We start from the raw sequence: 21,837 nt of genomic DNA on the forward strand, positions 1-21,837 counted from the left end.
TCAAAGCAAAAAAACATGACCCAGATTTTAATTCTGTATAACATAGAGAAGATTTCTTAGAAATTATTAGATATGATATATAACTGAAGCAATACATCATTATGAATTTGTTTTCAGTGTTGTTTTTCCACTAGTTAAACTGTTAACCAGAAAAAAAGAACTAAATGTCAAATGATTTCCCACTGAGTGCAGTGTGGAGTACAAGCAGGTTGAAGTTTTCCTTCTGAGGAGGTAGAAAGCACATTCCCTATTCACACCTTGCGCCCACTTAATGTCCAGTCGCAGGAAAGAAGAAAAAATTGATCCTGTTTAGTAACAAAGAGACCTTTCCATGTCTCTGCAAGAAAACAAAACTTTTGGCAGATTTGGTCATACTCTCTTTCTTTTTAATCTCCATTTTGACATTTGGCCTCTCTTTGAGGCAACTTGAAGATGAGTATGAGATCATTTTAATTAATATTTTTTTAAGAGCAAGTTTCTTGTCTGGGTCTGAGCTCTGAATTAATTCTTTCCATTCTTGCTGAGACAACCGTCTGTTTTCACTGGCAGCCTGGTGAGACAGTGAAGCAATCTCCCAGGACTAGCCCCATCAGCCAGCACTGTCTGACCTTGATAGTCCCGTGCACTCAGCACAGCAGGAATCTGCTCCTAAGCTGGGCAATGCTCTCAGCCTTGGGATCTCTCTGCTGACTCACAGCAGTTAGCGTAAGGGTTAAAGAAGAAAAACCTGCCAGCCTGAAAGCACCAGCTGGAGAATCCATCTTTGATGTTATTTATATGTCAACAAGGAGGAATGGGACTCCTCTTCTTGTATCTTATGATGGACTTTACGTTAGAGGAAGATTTTATTCTATAGCAAGGACCTGCCTTTCCTTTGACACTCTCAGCATGTAGTGTTACTGGCAGAGCAGTAGAAGTTGGCTGTTGCTAGGGCTGTTGTTGTTGAGAGCACAGTGCTCAGAAAGGTGCAAAAAAAACCAGTGTAATACTGAGTGTGCAAACCTTCGATTTCCCCTTGCTCTGCTCTGGTATGGCACGTGCCTGCCTGCACTGTGCACACACTAAGCCTGGAGGCTGCAGGAGCAGTCTATGCAACTGCCTGCTGATGCAGAGCTGGGGACACCCTGGCTTCTCGGCTGGCTCCAGCTGCACGTGGATGCAAAGGAATTTCCTCATCCTCCATCTGCTGTTTAGCAAAGTTCACAAAAACCTGTGTGAGGAAAGCAGAAAATGTCACCACGTCTTCAGCTGGGAGGAGTTAGTGGAATGACTGGTCTGCAGGAAACAGACAGAAAGGGCAATCCACAGACATCAACTGAGCTGAGACACTACATTATCAGCTGAGATCGTGAGTTCCTCCTTCATTTTCATAAACTTCCTTGCAACTTCCTTCCTTTGGATGCACTTGCTTGCAAGTAAAATCCTACTTTTTCTTAAGGAGGAAATGGCTTCAGCCAGGTTTGCATGGTTTGCACAGCACGAATTTGGTTGTGATAGGAAAGAGGAGACAGAGTATTTTAGTAGGAAGCTGAAAGGCAGCCAGGAATGCCTCTCTAGCAATCCCACCAAAAGCAGCTTTACATATGTGGACCCTTTGTTACTTAGGAGAGCAGAGAGATGGGGCCAATACCCTCTGGCAAGTGCGTGTTTTCAAAACATCCAATAGACTTCCTAGGTTTTGTGTGTCTAATTGCTTCTCACAGTATCTTTGACAAAACACAGTCCAAACCTCTTATTTAGAATAAAATGCTATTCTCAGCTCAGTCTCATTCCAAATTGCTGACCTTGCTCAGACTGCTCCTCCTGAAGGAATGGGTTGTGTGAATTCTGTCATATGGGAAATGCTGTCTTACCAGCTTTCACAGGGCACCTATTTACACAGGGAATAAGTTACTGATTCATACTGATACACCCTCCTTGATGAGAGGTCTGGGAATCTTGCCTGAGAAAGAGGTGTGAGATAATTCTCTAAACAATTTGGTCCTTCAGTTATTTGGATACATCCCCATTATGTTGCCTAATTCTCACCAGACAAGCTTTGTCTGTTTTTACTTTTACTTGATGTTTTACTTTCTACTCACCTGATCTAATGTTGTTTGAGACACAGAATATTCTTCAATATGCAAATTTTCCTTATTGGAGATTATTAATCGAAAAATCTTAGCCAGAGAGGAAGAGCAAATCTGATACTGCAGCATGTTGTAGTGTTTTTCTCTCTGGAAACTCCCTGGGAAGTTGATGCGTATGAATTTCTCAGCAGGAGCAGGATCTGGAGGCAGCCCAGACTTTGGAGCTTTGATTTTCAGAGTGACAATGTAGCCATCTCCAAACCTGGGAAGGACAAGTGGATTTAGGAAATGGGTGAAGAGGTTGTTTCATCATTCAGGAAGGAAATTAGTTTTCTGCAGTTAGGAAAACAATAGCAGTATCTGAAAGATATTGCATAAGATCCAGCTTTTTAGGGAGCCCTGTATTTGCCTTGCAGAAGTGGTATGTAGCAGAATAGACTTGGAATGAGATCTGCTCAGATTGTCTAATATACAACAGAGCTGCACCCAGAAATAGGTGTGGTTAACCACTGAATTGCTTATATTAAGAATAGTACATGTCACATACACTAAATTTTCCCATTGAAAACCACTATAAAAATATTCTACTTACTTGTATTTTAGCTCCTGAATTGTGCCTAGGCATTTGAAGGTACCTTGTACCATGATGGCTAAACGAGTACAGAGGGCTTCACATTCTTCCATACTTTCAAAACAGAGAAGACATATTTGAGATAAATGCCAACAGATGTACTTCAGCTGCTTTCAGAGTCTGAGTTTGAACTGTTTTTACCTGTGTGAGGTTAGCACCACTGCTCGCCCATCTCTGAGCACACCAACAATAGAGTCCCACAGGAGGCGCCGGGACTGAGGGTCCATCCCCGTGGTCGGTTCATCCTGTAATGGAAATGTTAAGGCAATCACAGTCAGATAAAACAGGGAAAATCTATTTAGAATCAGGTCATTGTTTGGACCATAGTGTGTGATTGTTTCTCTACAGTAATCTGTGTCTTGAGAAAGCACATAGTCCTTGAGAAGCATAGGAGTGAGTGGGTACCAATGGACTCCTTGGCACAAAGCAGAAAGGAAACAAGACCATGCACTGCAGGTAGGAATACAGAGCTGTCTGTGTGGGGCACAGCTACAGGGAAGGGAGTGCCTTTTCTGGGCAACAGTGAGCTCTCACCAGGTCGTCTGACTTGCGTAAACATATAGGAAGTTGTTCAGTTCAAGAAATCTGTGAAGTCATTCGGATTTACACTACCTAAGGATTTGATCCTACATAAGTCAGCTAACCCAGTAAGCAACAAAAATGTAAACAAAATTAGGATAGAAAATTTTTCATTGAACATCTTGTCTTAAGAAATTATGAGAAAACATTTTATCTGACTGTTTACTACAGGCAGAATACATGTAAAGACATATTAAACGGTACAAGGAACTAGGCTACTAATATGTATTAAAAACTTCACAAAGTAAAAGTGAGTGTGTCTAAAAGTCACAGACATACAAATTAAGGTGGTAGAATATAATCTAAATAAAGAATTTCTGTAGTAATTTCATGCTGAATTTCCCTTTAGATATGCAGTGATTTAATCACTTATTTTATTTGGCAAGAACTACATTTCAGCATTTGTATAGTTTAGTATAAATTTGTATAATTTATTCCAAAGATATTAAAGGCTGAAAAAGGTTAGGCATCTTCCTTTGTTCTGCTGGATAAAACAGCCAGGTGGATATGTTGGAAGACCATCTTTTACATCACTGGCTACACTTTGACAAGAAAAGGCAGACTGAAACTGAACAACAGTTTAAATTCAGATTTTTCTGGATTATAGATTTTATCTCAACACATTCTTTTTTGAAGATATTTCTTTTATAATCACTTGGAGTCCATTAGAAATATAGTTACACATCCCAGACTACATCTGAAATTAATTCAAAAATTCATTGAAATAGCTGTAAGTTGAGGGCAGAAAGGAGTTTTCAATGACTTTGTAGCTCTTTAGCATGTAGTGTTATGAGATGTACTATTGAACTGGCCAGGGCTGTGTTTCCATGACACTTACTAGCAAGACGAGTGGTGGGCAGCCTATCAGGGCAATGGCAGTGGAGAGCTTGCGCTTGTTGCCACCACTGTAGGTCCCTGCCAGGTGGTCTGCGTACATAGGGAGTCCCAGCTTCTGGATGCCCCATTCAGCAACCTGTGAGAAAAACCATCTGTCTCACACAGCAGTAACTGCAGAACAGACAGGATTGCTGATACATTTCTGGTAGAAACATGACAGTCCCCTGGGATTTAGCACATTCATTTTGGAACTGGGCCAGGGAAGTACAAAGTATTTATGACAATGATGAGAGGCGTTCTAACTAGGTGAGGGAAAGCCATAAAGCAGCCTCAGCTGTAGACTTCCATCTGTGCAAGAATTTAAATTATTTTCTTCTGGGATCTTCTTCATGTTTTCTTCCTTATACATACACAAATTTAAAGGCAAGAGCAAAACAGCAACCAGTGCCATTCTGAGCCGCAGCAATTGTATCTTTAGCCTTCCACTGTTGGTGCCACAGATTTGCAACTACCATTAATACCTGGGAACCTGCATTTGAGAGTGTGGTCTTGTTATTCAACTGTCCAAATGACAGGAACCACACTCAGGACTTCAATACACAGAATAACGAGCTCACTTTGGAAATTCTGGCTCTTAGCATGTTAAGAACACCATTAATCATCACAAATATCACTGTAATTATCAAAAGAAAGAGTAGTTTACCCTCTCGATTTCTTCTGCTGGAACCCCCCGCAAGCGTGCATATAAATACAGGTGTTCTCGTCCTGTGAGCAGGTCATCAATGGCATCAAACTGAGGGCAGTATCCCATGTTTTGATGGACATCAGAAATGTGGGTCAATATACTGGAGAAACAAAGAAAAGAGTTGTAGTTCTGCAATACTAGCTCTAAGACAGCGAAGAAAACTTTGAATAAAATCCTTATTTTCTGGGGCAACAACTCTTGTAAGAGGAGAATTAATTCTTCCTGATAAAACATGCTATGAAAATATCTGTCTGTTCATAAGAGCAAGGAGTATATTGTTGTCTTAAGTCAGCTCAGTCCTGGTTAAGAGTGTAAGCCTGTTTTCCCTTACCCATTTTTTTGCTATAGACTAACTTAACGAGAAGTTCTTTAAACAGCCACTTAGGCTTATTTATTTATTTTTTAAACAGTGTTTATATCTAGAAAAAAAAGAAGCAGTTATTTCAGCTAAAAAAAATGGTCACTAGCAACAGGCAGGACACAAGGCCAACACGTCAATGGTAGTAGGAAAAGTTCAAGATCACAGAATGGGTGTGGTTGGAAGGGGGCTCTGGAGGTTATCTTGTCCACTGACCCTGCCTGGGCAGAGTCACCTAGAACAGGCTGAGCAGGACCATGTCCTGGCAACAAAACAGTCATTGTTCAAATCACATCAATGGACAAAGAATCAAATCCCAACTACACCTAACAAGCCAAGGCACACAACCTGGAAGTTAACCAACATAAGTGCATACTAGATCACACTGTAATAACTTATGACATTATGCCAGCACTGTGTAAACAATTATGTTGGAAACAGCCAGAGAAAAATCCCAAAGCTCAGATCAAAGGACCCTGTTGGAGGGATTATTTTACGTTTGGGAGCTCTTGCCACTAGATATGATTGCCTTGTCCCACTGTGAGCATTACTAAAACTTACCCACAGATTTTACAAGTGTTAAAGGTATCAAATGCAATTGTACGTTACTTGTGATCTCAGTGCCATAGAGCTGCTGGATCACTGAGAGTTCTATGCTGGTAAATGGAGTGCCACAGGGTTTTTTTTAAGGTACTTACCTACTGCCAGCCACTATAGCATTTCCAGATGTCACATCAGTATCTCCAGTCAGCATTTTGAATGTTGTTGTTTTGCCAGCACCATTCACTCCCAAAAGGCCAAAGCACTAAATTGCAAAATTTATCATATTCTTTAATATTTCCAACTTGTAAATCAGTGGGGGCGTAAAATCTGAACTGATCCATGGAATGTAATCCAGTGTTATTGAACAACCTACCTCTCCGGGACGGATGCCAACACAGAGTCTGTCCACTGCAGGCTTGCGTCGACCTGCATAAATCTATATTGATGGGGGGAGGAAAAAAAAAAAGGGAAGTTCCTATTTCAAGACATCTGCAGAAATTAAAATAATCAGAATTTTTAGTTTAGTTTAATGCTATTGGGATGAGGCAACTTTAGAACTGAGACATGAGTAAATTTTTTTTTTCACTCTTCTCAAAATATTACCTTGGTCAGTTCTTGTAATTGTAAGATATCTGTTTTGTTTCCTCCATTCATAATTCTTTTTCTTTCTTCTGCAACATCCTCATCTTCATTAATAATAGGTGACATGGCAGTCTCAGCAAACCTAGAAAAACCCAAGATACTGGGTTGTCCTGGGTTCAGTTAGAACAACAGTGTAAAACAATGGCTAATCTGCTGCCAAAAATGTGACTGGTGGAATCAGTGGGGTTTAAACTTCACAATTGGCTGGAGTACTCCTGCTGTTGGAAGAAGCCCTGACCTTTAAAGTTAATCTGTAGACACTAAAAAGGATGAAAAATGGCTTGCTCAAAAGAACATGCCTTGTCAGTCACTGATATGAGAATAACCTGCCCCTTAGGCATAGCTTTCACTATTTGGCTACTCTTAGTAGCCAGTGATGGTCCTCAGAAGTAGAAGTTTTGAGTAGATCTCTCAACAAGGCAGTATTTTTATAACTGCACCAATTAGTACTCTTGTTGGCAATCTTGAACAGAACTGAATGACCCACTCACAGCTGGTAGGTTGCTCTTTCCATCAAGGTAGAGGCACATTTGTAAAGCAGAGAGGGGAAGTTCACACAGTGTCCAGGATACAGCTGTCCTGTGCCACAGACTAGAATTGCTGTCTTGGGATGCCAGGCTAGTAGCACATAGTACTAGCTAGTACCTAGGCTGACTGAGAACACTACAAACTTTCCAGGTAATTTTATAATCTCACTACTACAGTGTTGTCTTCAATTAAAAAAATTACATTAAAATCTTAATTCAATAAAACTAATTTCTTTAATAAAATATTCTTAAATCCTCTTAAGATAATGCAGATTTGTAAATGCTTTCTTGGATCAGGATATCAATAAATTAAGATAAGATTGGGTAAGTAAATAGAGAACAAAAAAAAAAAATCCACACATTTAGAGAAAAATTAAGAACAAAAAGAAGAAAAAAGGAACATAGAGAATAACAAAGATAGTAATCTTTTTAATAAGGAACATTAATAGAACTTCTAGACATACCATCTTGTGGAGAACAAACGGTGCTGCATAAAGAGATTCAGAAAGAAGAACACAACTCCTTGAAGAGCCATGGCAACCAGGTTCTTTCCAACAAAGTCCCACTGAAAGGGATCAGAAATATGCTCCTCACCTTTGGAGGAAGAACACCAAAAGGGAATGTGAAATAATGCTGAAAAACCCCACTACTCCTCAGAACAAAAAGCATAATCATAGTGAATTACTGTAATTTATTTGCTCATGATCAAGCAATAGTTTTAATTTTCCAGCCTTATAAAAAGTCTTAACAAAATGCCTTCCAAGCTCAGCTGCTGCATAGGAGTAAAAATAATCTCTCTGAATACACACTAATTTGGATATCATTACACAAAACTTGCATGGATTATGTGAAAAGACACACATTTGCTGAATTAAAACAGATGAGTTCTGTTATAGGACCATTCTTTTAATAAGTTGTCTGATATCAAAGACAAACATATCCCAAGAGAATGCATTTGAAGAACAACAGTCACTTTAAACATTAGCTGAGGTATTCAAATGAAATGAAAAAATACATCCTCCTGAGGTGATTTAGGGTCTTCCAATCAAAGGATAAAAAGACACCAGAGTCTGACACTGAAAAAATGGATTCATTTCCAATGCAGACTACTGGTTGGGCCACAGAGTTCTGGCAGCACTATCAGAAGCTGTGATTCCTTCAGAGAAGGTGAACTTTCATACTTCTCATTCATCTGATGAAGGAAAAGGTGAAAAATCTACTCTTTTCTGAGTTAATCCTTCCAAACATCTCATCCAAGGTCAAGACGTGACACTGCCATAACTTTTTCTTATTGGCTTTACTTACCAAACCTTGCATATACTTCAGTCACAGCTTGGTTCATGGCCAAGTCTATGAGTCCACGGCCCAAACAAAAATGTGGGAGGACAAGCAGTACATTTTTCAATGTTTTATTAAACTTCAGCAAGGACTGCAAGAAACAGAAACACCATAAGCTGTTTAAACCAGACCTGTTTAAAAAAACATAGCAATATAATTGAAAAGTTCTTTGTCATGTCAGAGAAAGTGGATGTTCTGTTTTCTTAAGAGAGAAAACAGACTATTTAAAATAATAAATTCAACTAATATCTCTAATATTTGCCTGTGATGGTATTTGGTGACTGATTTCTCTCAGTCCTTAACTCATGAAGCCTTCATTATATTTCTCTCCCCTGTCCAGCAGTGGAGAGGAGTGAGACAGAGGCTTTGGAGGTGCCTGGCATCCAGCAAAATTACAAAACATTACTTACTGGATTATTTTCAAATAATTCCAGGATAAATGTAATGGCACTGCTGTTGATTCCCACAAAGAGATTAATGCAAGACAATGCAACATAAGCAGTGCTGGGGATACTGAAGAAAGAAGAAGCAGGGTACATCATGGGAATTACTGCCCATCTGCCATGCAAGAAACAGAAAAAAAAAAACTATGATAAATCCTCAGTATTCTCATGTCAGTTGGCCTAAAGAAAACACAAAGTTAAGCTTTCTTCCCATCTCAAGTATAACAAAATGGTGCAACCAACTCCCAACCCACCATAGTATTTTCTCCCTGGTTACTACATAGGATTTTTTTCTGCTTAGTCGTTTTTTGCTATTAAAATGCAGGGTGTAAGACATTGCTGAAACTGAGAAAGCTTAATGCTAGCAAGGTTGCTATCACTCCAGGTATCTTTGCACATTTAAATGAATTGTACACCAAGAAGAAACAAAGAAATGTTGAATGCTGAAAGACTGTGAATGCAGTAAATGAACAACCACTAAATTCCTGCACAAAGTACAAGGAAGAAATCAGCAAACTGAACAAATATATTTTCCTGTATGGGTCACATCTGATGCTTAAAAATGCAAGGCAGGCAGTGACAAAAGAATCTCTTTTGCAGCATGTAGCCAGACAGAGTATGTAAATACCCCATAGAAGAATCTAGTTTTAACCTGTCTTGGATCCACCCAGTTCTATTCTTCAAAGCTGGGTTCCACTAAGTCCCGAGCTCAGCAACATAAAATCATTTCCATGTGAAATACAGGGCCCACCTGCAGCAATAACCTTGGGCACTCACCCATAGAGGAGCAGCAAGGCAACGAGCACAGGGAGATTGGTTGGGGAGGCGTATGCTTTCTTCTTGAATCCAGCAAATATAGCCACAACCATGCCAGCACTCAGTGAATAATTCACCTGCCACAGCACAGGGGGAAGATCAATGTGTAAGACCTGAGAAGGGCTGCAAACATATCCAGATCCTACACATCATTCCAAAAGGAGTTTATATTGAGGAACATCAGAATTTGAGTTAGACTAGTCACACTGAATTTTTCGGATCAACAGGTCCCTGGAAATGAGGGGCTTAGTACTAAACATATTCCTAAGACATCTTTTATCAGACCGATCATCAAAAACATAACATACATTGTTGTTTCTTAGATTGTGATTTGTGAATCCATTATTTCATAGTCTGGCTGCCAGGCTTCCCCAAACAAATGGCCATGCAAGGGAAGTACATTTTCTAGTGATGCAAACAAAGGCTGTGTAAGGATGGCAGAGCTAGTCACCTGAGCCACATTCCTGAGAAGAGGCCAAAGTGAGTATGCTTGTCCACTGCTCCCTTCCTCTGTTCAGTACTAGCAGCACTACTCTACTGCAATGCATGGAATTCCCTGTGCAGCATGGAAGGCAGCATTTCCCTGAACTGCTAACATCACTTCATGCCTTTGCATCATGCTGTCAAGGGCAACAGCCAAGCAGAATTCCTGTCAAAGAAGCTGCTGTGAACAGCAGGGAACAAGAACTCTGGGACCTGCTTCTTTCCCTCATTTACTAAAATAACGCTTTGTTTTATCTTCTCCTGTGAGAATACCTTCCAAATCCTGAAGAGTTCTGGGCTTTTCAATTATTGATTTTCTTTTAAATTTTTTCAATTCCACATTCATGCCTTTCTTACTGCATAATTCCTTGGCCGCTTTCTTGCTTGCAAAGGCATGGCCAGAGAACCAGCCCTTGTTATGCCAAAGAATTTTCTCTTTTATGAAAAAGTGGCTGGAGGGAAGCTGAGCCCTGTCTAAGCAAGTCTGCACTTGTGGTATAAATCTTTTTGGAATCACACTGACTATGATACAGTGACCTAAATGAATGTCATTTAAGACGCACTATTTTGTCAGGCCTCTAGATACTGTTCCACCAGGCTTTTAATCTTTCCCACTTAGGTTTCTTGAACATCTTAAAATGTTTTGGGTCTTCTAGAGGACAGGAGCAACCAGGCAATGAGACTTTTCCCTGCTGTAGTAAGTTGTATATCATTATATATATTCAATTTTACTGGCTAGAAATCTTAAGACTATTAAAAATACAGCTTCATTAGGTGACTGAGTTGTGCACCTGAATTAATTTCTACATCTATAATTAGTTCAGAGGCCAGATCCTTAGCTTGGTCTCTGAAAAACACTTCAAAGAAATGAATGCTTTGCAATGCTTAGAATCACCTTCACTTGATTCACTGATTTGCCCTCAGCTCATGCACACCCAGGGTAAGCAGGGCTGTCAGTCAGACCTGCAGTTACTTACTATGTCCCACATGAAGTTAGTTAGCCAGTAGGTAACAGGGCTCACACCACTGACAAACTGGAGATGTTTGGCTTTTGTTACACGTTCTTGGATCAGGTATAAAACAAAACTGGCTGGTATAAAGGACATGGCAAAAATCACACAGATGGCAACAACAGCATCCACTGAAGTGGTCAGTCTACAACAGAGCACAAGAAGGTAGTGTGAGCAAGGGAATGGATGCAATGCAACACTATATTAGCATTTGGGGACTCTGGAGGGTGCTTTAAGATCTAGAAGTAGCAAGGCTGTTTTTTAAGTAGAAGACTTCTCCAGTTTCAAAATGTGCTAGTCTATTTTTCCAAGATGTTTTGAGGATTGTAGCTAACAAATATGGCACCACTCCCTGATCTTTTACTTGCTTTATATATTTCAGTTTGATAGCCTTTCCTGTGCTGGACATCTCAAACTAGACATTTAGGCACAATAGCCAAAGTGCTCTGGAAGCAGAGAAAAGAGAAACTTAAAAAGTTGGAGACAGTGAGATGAAGCACAGTTTTTGCCTTTGTGCTATAATGCAAAGTTTTTGGTTTCATTGAATTATGAACTTAATAGGAGAGTGGAAAATCTTGTCTTTTAAGGGATGTCATTTTCAAGAAATTATGATTTTCAGATTTGGGAATGCACCAACCGGACTACATGCCATTGAAAAATCCACTTGCATGCTGTCCTGGGCACCAAGAGAGTGGGCTGTTAACTACTTGACCTGTAGTCAATTATGGACAAGTTCTCATTCCATTTTTTAATACATGTTTTATTTCAGAAGTAAATGTATTGGATTTGGAGCATGACCAAAAATTTCAGAATCTTCATGCTTAGGAATCAATAGAAACATGCAATAATGTATATCCAATGGTCATAGCTCCTGTGTGGGATGGGAATGAAATCTCATGTGAATGTAACGAGACATGAATAGATTCTTGCTTAGAATAAAACTTCAGGGAAGGGCCCCCACATTCTGTCAACTGAACTTTCTGCTCAGAGTGTGAGCATGCTGGAAGTTGCAAGTTGCCAGGAGAGGGGTGGTAAAAGCCAGAAGCAGAGCACAAGTACAAGCAGACTTACACAGTGACTTCAGAGAGTTGCTCCTTGGTGAGGTTCAGAGGATGGTTTATAGCAGTGATCCCATGTTCCTCAGGGTCTTGGCCAGTCCTCAGGTTAGCTCTGAGGATTGCATTATTGGCTACATTGAGGAAACTAACCATAGCATGCCAGCCTTTATTGTTAAACCACACCTAAAAGAGCCAGAAATCACAGATTAATTTGTCAGTTACGGTCCTCACTGAACTACAGGAGAAAATTTGGCTGCCTTTTGTCTGCTTTGGTGGGCATTGTTAGCAGGGGTGAATCCAGCATCAGGAATCCATAGTTCCTAGGCACAGTCCTGCAGGAGGAGCTCACATACTATGCTTTTAAAAGCATTGGACAACTACTGTCAGGGGATTTTACAGAAGCACATTTTAAGATTTAGTGTACCACTCAAAGTATTTAGGACAGCAAGCAGTACTAAGAACATGATTTTAAAGAATCTCACATATGAAATATTATAAATAAGAATTACCTACATTATGGGATATAGCATTAATACAATTTCTAAAGTATAGCATTTCAACTCTTCTTGCATCTGGGAATACCACTAGCAATATTTTCATAATTTGAAGTCTATGTCAAGAAAGACTGTGAGGTAGCAGACTAATGCCAGCAAATACCTTAATATTATCTTCTGTTTCCATGTATTTAAGGAAATTAGGCATTTCTTTAGCAGCAGCCAGTGAAGCTGGTCCCTAAAACAAAACGAAAAAGCTAAATGCTGCAATAACCATGCTTTAATAAGGGGACAAAACCCAACCAAACAAAATTAAAAGTCTTGCTTACTCCTGTCACATTCATCATTCGGCCAAGATCACTTAAAAAATTGACAATTTGATCTCCAGAAACATGAAGGACTGGAAGCCTTCCTCCTATAGAGATTCCTCCATATCTAGTAAAGATAAACATATAATCAATAATTCATACTACACACCCATAACTGTACGTTTATGGAAAAAAAAACCACTTAAAAAAGACCCCCATTTAATGCAAGTTTAATTTCTATACATCAAATATTTAATATATAAGAATTTCTACTCTTTTTTTAACAATTTGTATTAGGTCTTTTTAGGGCCTACAAATAATAGAAGCTCTATAAGTTTCTGAGAGGCTGATGCCAGGATCCTAAGAAAATTATTTAGAGAGAAGATTTGGAGAAAACAAAACAGTGATTTCTACAAAACAAAATCTTTACATCAAGGTAATTGCTATATAATGGTTTAGACAGCATGGAGGACTAAGGACAGCACAGACCTCAGCTGAAATTTCAGATGCTCTGAGAGGAGCAGATATTCACCAATGTCAGTACCAGTCAGTACATAATGATAAATACTACTGTACAAGAGGAACTGAAGTCTAATCCCATAGAAAGCAATGCTTGCACACGAAGCAGACATTCTGTGAAGAAAGGCAGTCATCCAGCTGCTATCTTTGAAGTGAAATCCTACCACTGGTGAAAAATGAAATAAGTATGTGCTTCAGGCTAACCAGCTTCTTTCAAAGCTTAGTAACTGCAGAGTAGATATCACACACCGGGGTTAGCTGCTGTCTCTACCTAAAGAAGAGAACTAGTGGAATCTGGTTTCTAACTTCTGCTCATGTACAGAGCAGGCAGTTGTGGTTTTTACTTCTGTATTTGATAGGCTGGTGTCTAGGTTTCATCCCACTCAGGTCCCTTCTTTGGAGGGTTTATATTTTTTCTGTGGCACTAAAAAAGCTGTGTCACAGCAGTAGCACAGTATACTGTATTATTGTATCGAACCTTTTCACCACACGGTGCCCATTGGTTTGACTCCTGTAGGTAATGAAGCTCTGATAGCTCCATTGTGAGCCTCTTGCCTTCATCTCCTGCAGGGAGTTCAAACTAATACAATCTCTTGTCTTTGTAAGACCCTTCCTGATCCCCAGCCTATTTCCCACTGAAGCCATGTCTTTGTTTTACAATTTCTGCCACAATTCCCCTTGTCCATTTACAGAAACATTGTGAGGCTCCCTGGTTAAACAGAAATACATTGTTCCTTTATTTACTACCTTAATCTGTGAATTGTTTCCTTACCTCTGCTCATTGACCCAGTATTTACTCTTCAAGCTGAAATAGACAAAGAGAATCCCTCTCAATGCACAGAACCAAAGTCAATGATATGTTAAGCTTAAATAAAAATTAAAGTTGAATTCCTATACTTTGCAGACCTCCAGTCTGCTGGTTATTACTTTGAGTTGTGGTGTTGGCAGGACTTTTGGTATTCCTTGCAGTGTGTTTTTCGCTATTTGTTTTCTGACATGATTCATCTTCAACTCATACAGAGATAAGAAAGATTCCTGAAGTGACACATACTGGGCTATTCTAATCCATAATTAATAGATTTTAAAAGATGTATCTAAAGCAATTATGACACATGCTAAGGGGAATTAGTCAAAGGCAGTCAGCACATAGCTAATATAAAGGGAATTTCAGGAACTCTGCTGGGAACTGAAAAAGTAGCAAGGCCTGAATCAGAGATAACAGGCCATGGGCACTGCACAGCTAATTGCCACACAGGCCAGCTGAGGAGCTATCAGTAGAATGGATGTATCCCTGTAACACTGTCCTTTGGCTGCTCTTTAGCACTTCTGGGAAGCAAGTGTCAGGCAGACAGTCACACTTGTGTGGCTACAGTTCTTCAGGGAGACAAGGTAATATCTCTGCAAGGCAGCTCACCAGAGCTGTGCAGAGGCACCATTTTTGTCACCATTAACATGGCATTCCATCAGCACTGACACTTAGCTCTGCCTATAAAGGAGTACCTGATTATACAAATAGTTATAATTGAAAATATTTAAGTCCCCTAAAAACAGCCTCTTCTAGTCCTCTATCAGAGATGTGGACATGGTGCTCAAATCTACATAATACTGTAACAAATCAGGTGTTATGTCATTGTTAAATAAGAATTTCATCACCAGGTACAAAATACGAAAAAGAAATAGAGATTTATTCCTACCTTCCTTTTATCAAAGTGGGATATGTTTTCACTAGAAAATCTGAAATATTTCTGTGGGTCATATCTTGAAGAATTTCTGTGCTGCGTTGCACTCTCTGGCAAGAAACAAAAACCTAATCAATCATAATGAAGTTCAGAGTGTCTTAAGCTCTTAAGTGTTTGTCAGAAAGAGAAAAAGTCGTTTTGGTTCAGAGAAAATGCTCAGGTTCATAGTATCACTGACAGAGAGTAGGTCAATCACTCGAGGGTCATTTGTAGCCTAAACATCCTTACTTTACTAAGACCCTAGAAGAAATCAAAAAGTTTGTGATGCATGCAACACAAAACAATTGCATGTCACACTGAAACAGGTCTTTGTAATGAAGTTCAGGGCTGCTCAAGGCTTTTTCTTCAATCTGAAAGTAGGAAATTTCAAATCAACTCAGGCTCCAGTCAAAAAAACCCAACCAATTGTGACATTTTTTTCATTCTTTTCTTTCCTCTTTCTCCCTCCCGCCCTTCCCTCCTTTGAAGAAAGGCAACCTTCTAAATAGAACTGTTCTCTGGGGCAAAAGAAAATATTTTTTAAAATTATGGGACAAATCATTCAAATTTTTTATGACTCTCTTCTACATGAAAAGTTTGCAGTTTGGATGAAAAATAGTAATCAACATTAATTTAAATGGGCAAGCTTTTCCTATACCTCTGAAACTGAATTCCAAATTCCAGCAAGTCTCACTCTCGAAAAAGAATATACTTGACTCCTTCCATGTATATCAGTATGGCAAGGTACTTAGACACTGATCCCTTTTCCAGCAGTTGCCATGAAACTTTTCTACAAAGATTTATGGCACAAGGACACAACCTGTGGTGGTGGGAGGCCTCCTGCACCTGCAGGGCATTCTGGCAGCATAGTGAGTTTCTTGTGAGTGCTGCACTTGCAGGAAGGTGACGGATTTTCGGGGCTCCACTCTTGGCTCAGCAGGAGGCTGCTTAGGTTAGGATGGACAGCAGGTGTGCTCCAGGCAGTTGGCATGTTATTGCATGGGTAGTTCCTGTGGACAGGTACAGAGCTTCTAGCTGTGCAGAGATAACAGACCACAAGAACTCACAAATCTACAAAACCACAATGCCCACAGCAGATAGTCCCCCTCAGCCCTCATCCTGTGAGTTTTGAATAAGAACAATATTTTAAAGTATTTGGTCCACATGAATAAATATAATCTCCTCCCACATCTCTGCCAAGTTTACTGCCTTCAGCTTGCAAATAGGACAGTGAAGAAACAAAGGGATTGTGTTTGATCCCTTAGTACTGAAAATCTGCAGTGAACATATCTTTGTGAAGAAACTATCATTTTCCTTTCTCATGCAGTATCTTTTATTTTTTTAGAGTTTCTTCTTTGTTTCTGCTATACCGGGTAGAGGAGAGGAACAGGAGAAGAGAGGACAACGAGGAGGATCAAATTGCTGGATATCATGGCTGGAAAAGAGTCAGGAGAATGGGAACAAATATCAAAGCATAGCAAGCCAGTGACAAATGGCTCCAAAGCAGGACTCACAGAGTAAGCACGTAGGACAACAAAAGCTGGAGCCCTGCTAATGTTGCCCTCAGAATGAGAACAGAATGAGAACAGTTTCAAATCATAGACACTGTCGTATTGCCACTTCACAATCTGAGTGATTGCTAAAGTTCTTGCTTCCAAACACACCAATGGGAACTGAAAGAACCTGAAGGAACTCATACATGGAAAGGGCTAGGGAAGCTGTAAAGATCTGGGCCTGAGGTTACTGACATACTGACATAAATTCAAGTTTGCTTAACTCTCAATACCAAGCTGCATGAGCTGGTTTCTAGTCAGTCACATTGAGCACTGTGAATAATTCTTAATCCAGTGGCAGTGTTATCTTGCTTCTTGTTTGTTACTTTTGACCCAATATTAGATACAGCCAACAACACATCTGAAGCACTGGCTCTTGTGAAGAGTCAAGCAAGTACATTCTTGTTTCACTACTCAAGTTCCACTAGAAGTATCCTGCTAGGATCTCATTCAAGAGAAATTAGCTAGCAACTCACAAAAGAGGCTGATTCTTCATACAGCGAATTCCAAATCCTGGTTTATTCAAGAAAGCATGAGTAAGGGAGACCATCTGCTCATTGCCAGGACGTTCATTGCTAAGGGAATAAGATAGGACTTTATAAAATATTTTTTCAAACTATTGTACTGTAATACACATAGCAACTAGAGGGGGACAACCATATGGCAGTACCAACTGCCCCCCTTCAAATTCTGATCATTCAATTGTTTTATTTATTTATGTAAAAACCCGGAATGTTCTGAGATGGTTGAAAGGCTTTGGTTCTTTTCTCCTAATACTAAAGCTGACTTCTGACTAAGTCCAATTGCAGCATTTTTCAAAAAAGGCTTGAATCCTCACTGCTGTTCTCTCAGTGCTGTCATTGTCAGGCAGAAGAAGATGAAAAACATATTCTGCATTTTCATTTACCTGGATCTCCTGTTAGATTGGATATGTAACTATAAGTGTTGAGGTCCTGAAATGAGGTGGGAAGAGGAGAATACCAAAGTTAAAAAGATATTTGAAAGACTATTTGTTAGATGTACTAGCAGTTGTATTCTCCAGCTGCACCAATTTCAAGCTATTTTAAATCTGTTGATTCCAGTGAAGTGAATCTTTTCTTACATCACAGAATGAGAAAAAAGCAGTGAGACAGGGCCCCATGATGTTAAACTCTAGGGAGACATGGGTGTATGTGTGACAGATGTACTTTATGTGTTCCTCTTACCTGAAGAAAGTAAACTGTTGTCCATAGATCCAAGGGTGTAATGTTAAGGCAGGATATTCTCCAAATGGAGGAATAATGACTGTAAGTGCTAGAGACAGCAACACAAAACTAGCAGGGAGAACAACCTGTAGGGAACAGAAAAATTCACATTAGGTTATTGTATAAACATTGTAGAGTGACATTGTACACGCCCCATAATACGTGTAAACAAAGGAAGGAAAGCGGGAGCACTCAGATCCATTCCGGTTTAACTCCCAAACATCAACAATTAATTTCCAGCCCTTTTGCTTAAAATTCTGGTTGTCATAGAACTGCATTACATTAAAATAAAACACTGGGCTAATAGTAATAGAATCATGAACTTGGTGCAGTTGGTAGACACCAAGCAGAAAGAAATAAAAGAGGCAAAAGAGTTGGAATCATAACTGCACTGTTACTCATTTGCAGCACCTCTATTGCTTTCCATAGGGCCCTCATTGCTGGAAAGACAGTGTTGATAATGTTGTGGGAAAGAACCTAGAACAGCACAAGTCAGTCAATACCTGTGCCAGGAAGTCCTTGAGGCTGCGGGAGGCGTGGTGGAAGCGTTTGATGAGCAGTGCTTTGATCTGCTGCTGTACAAGCTGAAAGCCTTTATACTGTTGGGACCCCTTGCCTTCATTTTGATCTCCTGGTTTGCCTACTGGCATTCGAGAGGTGTCACTGGTTTTCAGGGCTGCTTGTTCAGCTGCTTTGTTCTCAGTAGGAGTTTTGGCAAGAGCAGAACCATTTTCTTGAGCATCTCCTACGTTATGATGAGAAGCATCAGAGAAGACACTTTATCTTCCAGACATGAAGTCGCACAGTCATTTTAATGAGGTCCAGATTTTACCAACCATATATATCCTATCTCCAGATTGCTTTAATTACAACTATTGCACTGTGGTTGTATTTAGTGACATCATATAGGTTAATTCTCCTCTTACTCAGCAGGATGAACAGTTTAATCACCTATGTAGTTTATGGACTAATAGTCAGCAAATTACTTTTTATACAACTGCTAAAACCATTGACATCTGGGTGCTTGACACTCTACTTTTATTTGCATAGTTAAGAACCTCATCCAATCTAAATAGAAGTCTTTCTGCTGACTTAATCTGTATTTTTCAGCTATCATGCCAGGCCCTAAAACCAGATATTAGCTGACAAAATTTATTTTGTCAAGAACACACAAAAGACTGAAAGTTCTGAAACTCCTCTTTATAAAGTGTTCAGAATAAAAAGCAGTCCCAAGAACAGTTAATCAATTATGGATTTGTGGATCTCTACCTGTTTTTTGCATTTCAGGGTCAGCTTCTGCTGTGACCTTTAGGAAAACCTGCCACAGAGAAATGCATTTTCTGGTTAGGAAAAGAATAGCTACAATAACCTGACCTTCAGAACACAATACATCATACTTCAAAATAAAAGAAGAAAATTTCGATATATTTTCAGTACTTCATATTATTATCAATAATCAGCTCTCTTAAGAAATACCTCAGAAAATAAATGAACAAAAATACAAAAAAAAAAAAAAAAAAAAAAAAAGGGATGCATTTCAGGCTAATGAGTGGCTCCATGAGGCTACAATGAATTAAGGGTGGGATCCTTTCCCTAGGCCCTTCTCAAAGATTTTATGAATGTGCCACAGCTTATAGGACTTGATTTTGAAGGAAATTTTAGGAATTAGGAATTAACTGTTTAAAAACAGGAATAGTCTCAGCAAACATTTTGGGTGCTTATGGTGAGGTCAGCAGGTATTTTAGTCTGTCTGTTACCTCTTCAAGTGGTGTGTCTGAAACTCCAAAACTGCTGAGTCCCAGGTCATCCAATGTTTCTTCTAGTTCTCTGAAGAGACTGGCATAAGATCGTTGTTTAAAATTTTTATTGGGCAAAAGATAAATGAGCTCCTGACCAATGCTTTCAATTAATTTTGCTTCTGGGATATGATGGTGGATTACTTCTGCTAGCTCATTTAGATCTCCTGTGAAAAGTCAAAAGAGTTGTTCATAGAATGAATATTTAACCATATTGAGCATGATTTCAAAAGCTGTTGTTTGCACTAAAAGAGTACTGTTCTATTACATAACTCACAGATACCTCAGTTAATTCTGCACTAGACTGGGCTATGTTGTTAATTATGTTTTGGAACTTCATAGCAGGAAACTATATCAGGTTTGTTAATAAAGCACAACCAAATCTTCAGGAATATCTACTTAAATTCTTATCTTATGCAGAAAAGCCAAAATTACTTTTTCTTCTGAGAAAGTCTATTTCCTTGCTGTAGATATGCTTCAGTTTTTATTTAAAAATTACACAAAACTCAACACTATACTTGTAAAGCAAACAAACTTCCATTTCATCATCTGTACTTGAGACCACATATACACAAAAAAGGGTCAATGGCAAGCAAAACCACAAAGAACCCTTATTAAATTCATGTTACAATAGAATACAAATGTCAGACACAAGGACCAAAGAAGTGGGCCCTTGCAGCATTGATCTTTAAGACAAGATTGCAGCATAACAGGAGACATAGCTATGTGCTGGAATGCTGAATCATCTTGCTTCTTACCATCCAGTTCCAGCTCTGGAGATCCTTCTTCACCCCTGTGCACACAGCTGGAACAGGAGCAGGAGCACTGAGATCCACAGCTACAAAATGACTAGCATGGACAAGCAAGAGAGCAAAACATTAAAGTCCTTCAGACACACTCAAAACAGGATGTAAAGGCTGTCAATATTTGAACAGCTTGAGCCAATGAAAAATATGTCATATCCAGAGCATCTTGAATACACTATACTGAAAATCATCTGAATACTGGATTGAGCAATGCAGGAAACATAAATCCATCTGCACAAATCAACTCTAAACTGCCTACAGGATACCTGGGGAATGCAATCAGCAGGGCCCATGAGTGCTCAGATTGTGTTGCCACTAGGACTGGAAGCACTATGTCAATAAAAAGCACCCAGAACCCTACTTTTCAAGCTGTGAGAGGCTGGTTTAGCTATGGACAAATGTAGATTTTTCTGGTGTCTGAGCCACTTACCAGACTATCTGATATTTAAAATCAGTGTACTGTAAAAGTAAGAGTCAGAAAGACCTGTATATGGACAAAAGCAACCTGAGAGCTGGAGTTGTTCAGCTTCGAGAAGAGAAGGCTCCAGAGAGACCTAAAGAGGGCTACAAATGAACTGGATAGGGACTTACAAGCATGTAGCAATAGGACAAGGGGGAAAAGCTTTAAACTGAAAAGGAGCAGATTTAGATTAGGTATTAGGAGGAAATTCTATACTGTGAGGGCACTGGAACAGGTTGCCCAGAGATGCTATGGATGCCCTGCTCTGGAAGTGTTCAAGGCCAGGCTGGATGGGGTTTGAGCAACCTGGTCTAGTGGAAAGTGTCTCTGCCCACAGCATAGGGGTTGGAACTAGATGATCCTTGAAGTCCCTTCCAACCCAAACCATGGGTGTCAAGAGACACTTAAGTGCTTTTTACCTTGGTGCAGTGCAAGTGTTACTCAGATTAAACATACTACACTCATACTTACTGTAGCCCTTCCCATTTTTGTGGTTCTCATTTTGCGAACAAGGGTGAGATAAAAGCCAGAGCCAAAAGAGTTCTTTAGGAATACAGGAGAGCCTGAGCAGAAGAGTTTCCCTTGGGATATGATGGCTACTCTGTCTCCAAGGATGTCTGCCTCATCCATATGATGGGTTGACAGGATAATAGTTCTGCCTAGAAGGAACAAGGAGGAATATTCAAGGCATGAACTCTCTCTGGAACTCAAAACTGTGTTTAGCTTTTTGGTAATTATTTCTCTGCACCAAGGTCAGTCCCATGTTTGTCACAACCATTCTGTTCAAAGAATCTTGTTTGCTTGTATTCATATCCCACTACTCATGACAGTTTACACAGGAGGCACATACTGCATCTATG

The 21,837-nt window shown here is 39.6% G+C and overlaps 1 protein-coding gene across 1 annotated transcript in view; it reads right to left on the minus strand.

Moving 5' to 3' along the window:
- Positions 1-974: 974 nt before the first annotated feature.
- The window catches only part of ABCA4 (ATP binding cassette subfamily A member 4), a 66,694-nt gene continuing 45,831 nt past the window's right edge, over positions 975-21,837 (minus strand). The window contains exons 25-51 of the mRNA XM_026790512.2: positions 21,449-21,636; positions 20,470-20,560; positions 19,673-19,878; positions 19,185-19,233; positions 18,419-18,660; positions 17,877-18,001; positions 17,148-17,246; positions 15,939-16,128; positions 15,095-15,189; positions 14,173-14,205; positions 12,903-13,008; positions 12,737-12,811; positions 12,093-12,262; positions 10,989-11,166; positions 9,490-9,605; positions 8,680-8,827; positions 8,237-8,360; positions 7,396-7,525; positions 6,366-6,486; positions 6,136-6,198; positions 5,918-6,024; positions 4,820-4,961; positions 4,118-4,252; positions 2,842-2,945; positions 2,662-2,754; positions 2,082-2,331; positions 975-1,210 (exon numbers count right to left, since the gene is read on the minus strand). Coding sequence (XP_026646313.2) covers positions 1,088-1,210; positions 2,082-2,331; positions 2,662-2,754; positions 2,842-2,945; positions 4,118-4,252; positions 4,820-4,961; positions 5,918-6,024; positions 6,136-6,198; positions 6,366-6,486; positions 7,396-7,525; positions 8,237-8,360; positions 8,680-8,827; positions 9,490-9,605; positions 10,989-11,166; positions 12,093-12,262; positions 12,737-12,811; positions 12,903-13,008; positions 14,173-14,205; positions 15,095-15,189; positions 15,939-16,128; positions 17,148-17,246; positions 17,877-18,001; positions 18,419-18,660; positions 19,185-19,233; positions 19,673-19,878; positions 20,470-20,560; positions 21,449-21,636 — 3,503 coding nt within the window. The 3' untranslated portion in view covers positions 975-1,087. The remainder of the gene's footprint in view (positions 1,211-2,081; positions 2,332-2,661; positions 2,755-2,841; positions 2,946-4,117; positions 4,253-4,819; positions 4,962-5,917; positions 6,025-6,135; positions 6,199-6,365; positions 6,487-7,395; positions 7,526-8,236; positions 8,361-8,679; positions 8,828-9,489; positions 9,606-10,988; positions 11,167-12,092; positions 12,263-12,736; positions 12,812-12,902; positions 13,009-14,172; positions 14,206-15,094; positions 15,190-15,938; positions 16,129-17,147; positions 17,247-17,876; positions 18,002-18,418; positions 18,661-19,184; positions 19,234-19,672; positions 19,879-20,469; positions 20,561-21,448; positions 21,637-21,837) is intronic.

The sequence above is a fragment of the Zonotrichia albicollis genome, chromosome 8 (assembly GCF_047830755.1).
Source record: "Zonotrichia albicollis isolate bZonAlb1 chromosome 8, bZonAlb1.hap1, whole genome shotgun sequence".
Taxonomy (NCBI): domain Eukaryota; kingdom Metazoa; phylum Chordata; class Aves; order Passeriformes; family Passerellidae; genus Zonotrichia; species Zonotrichia albicollis.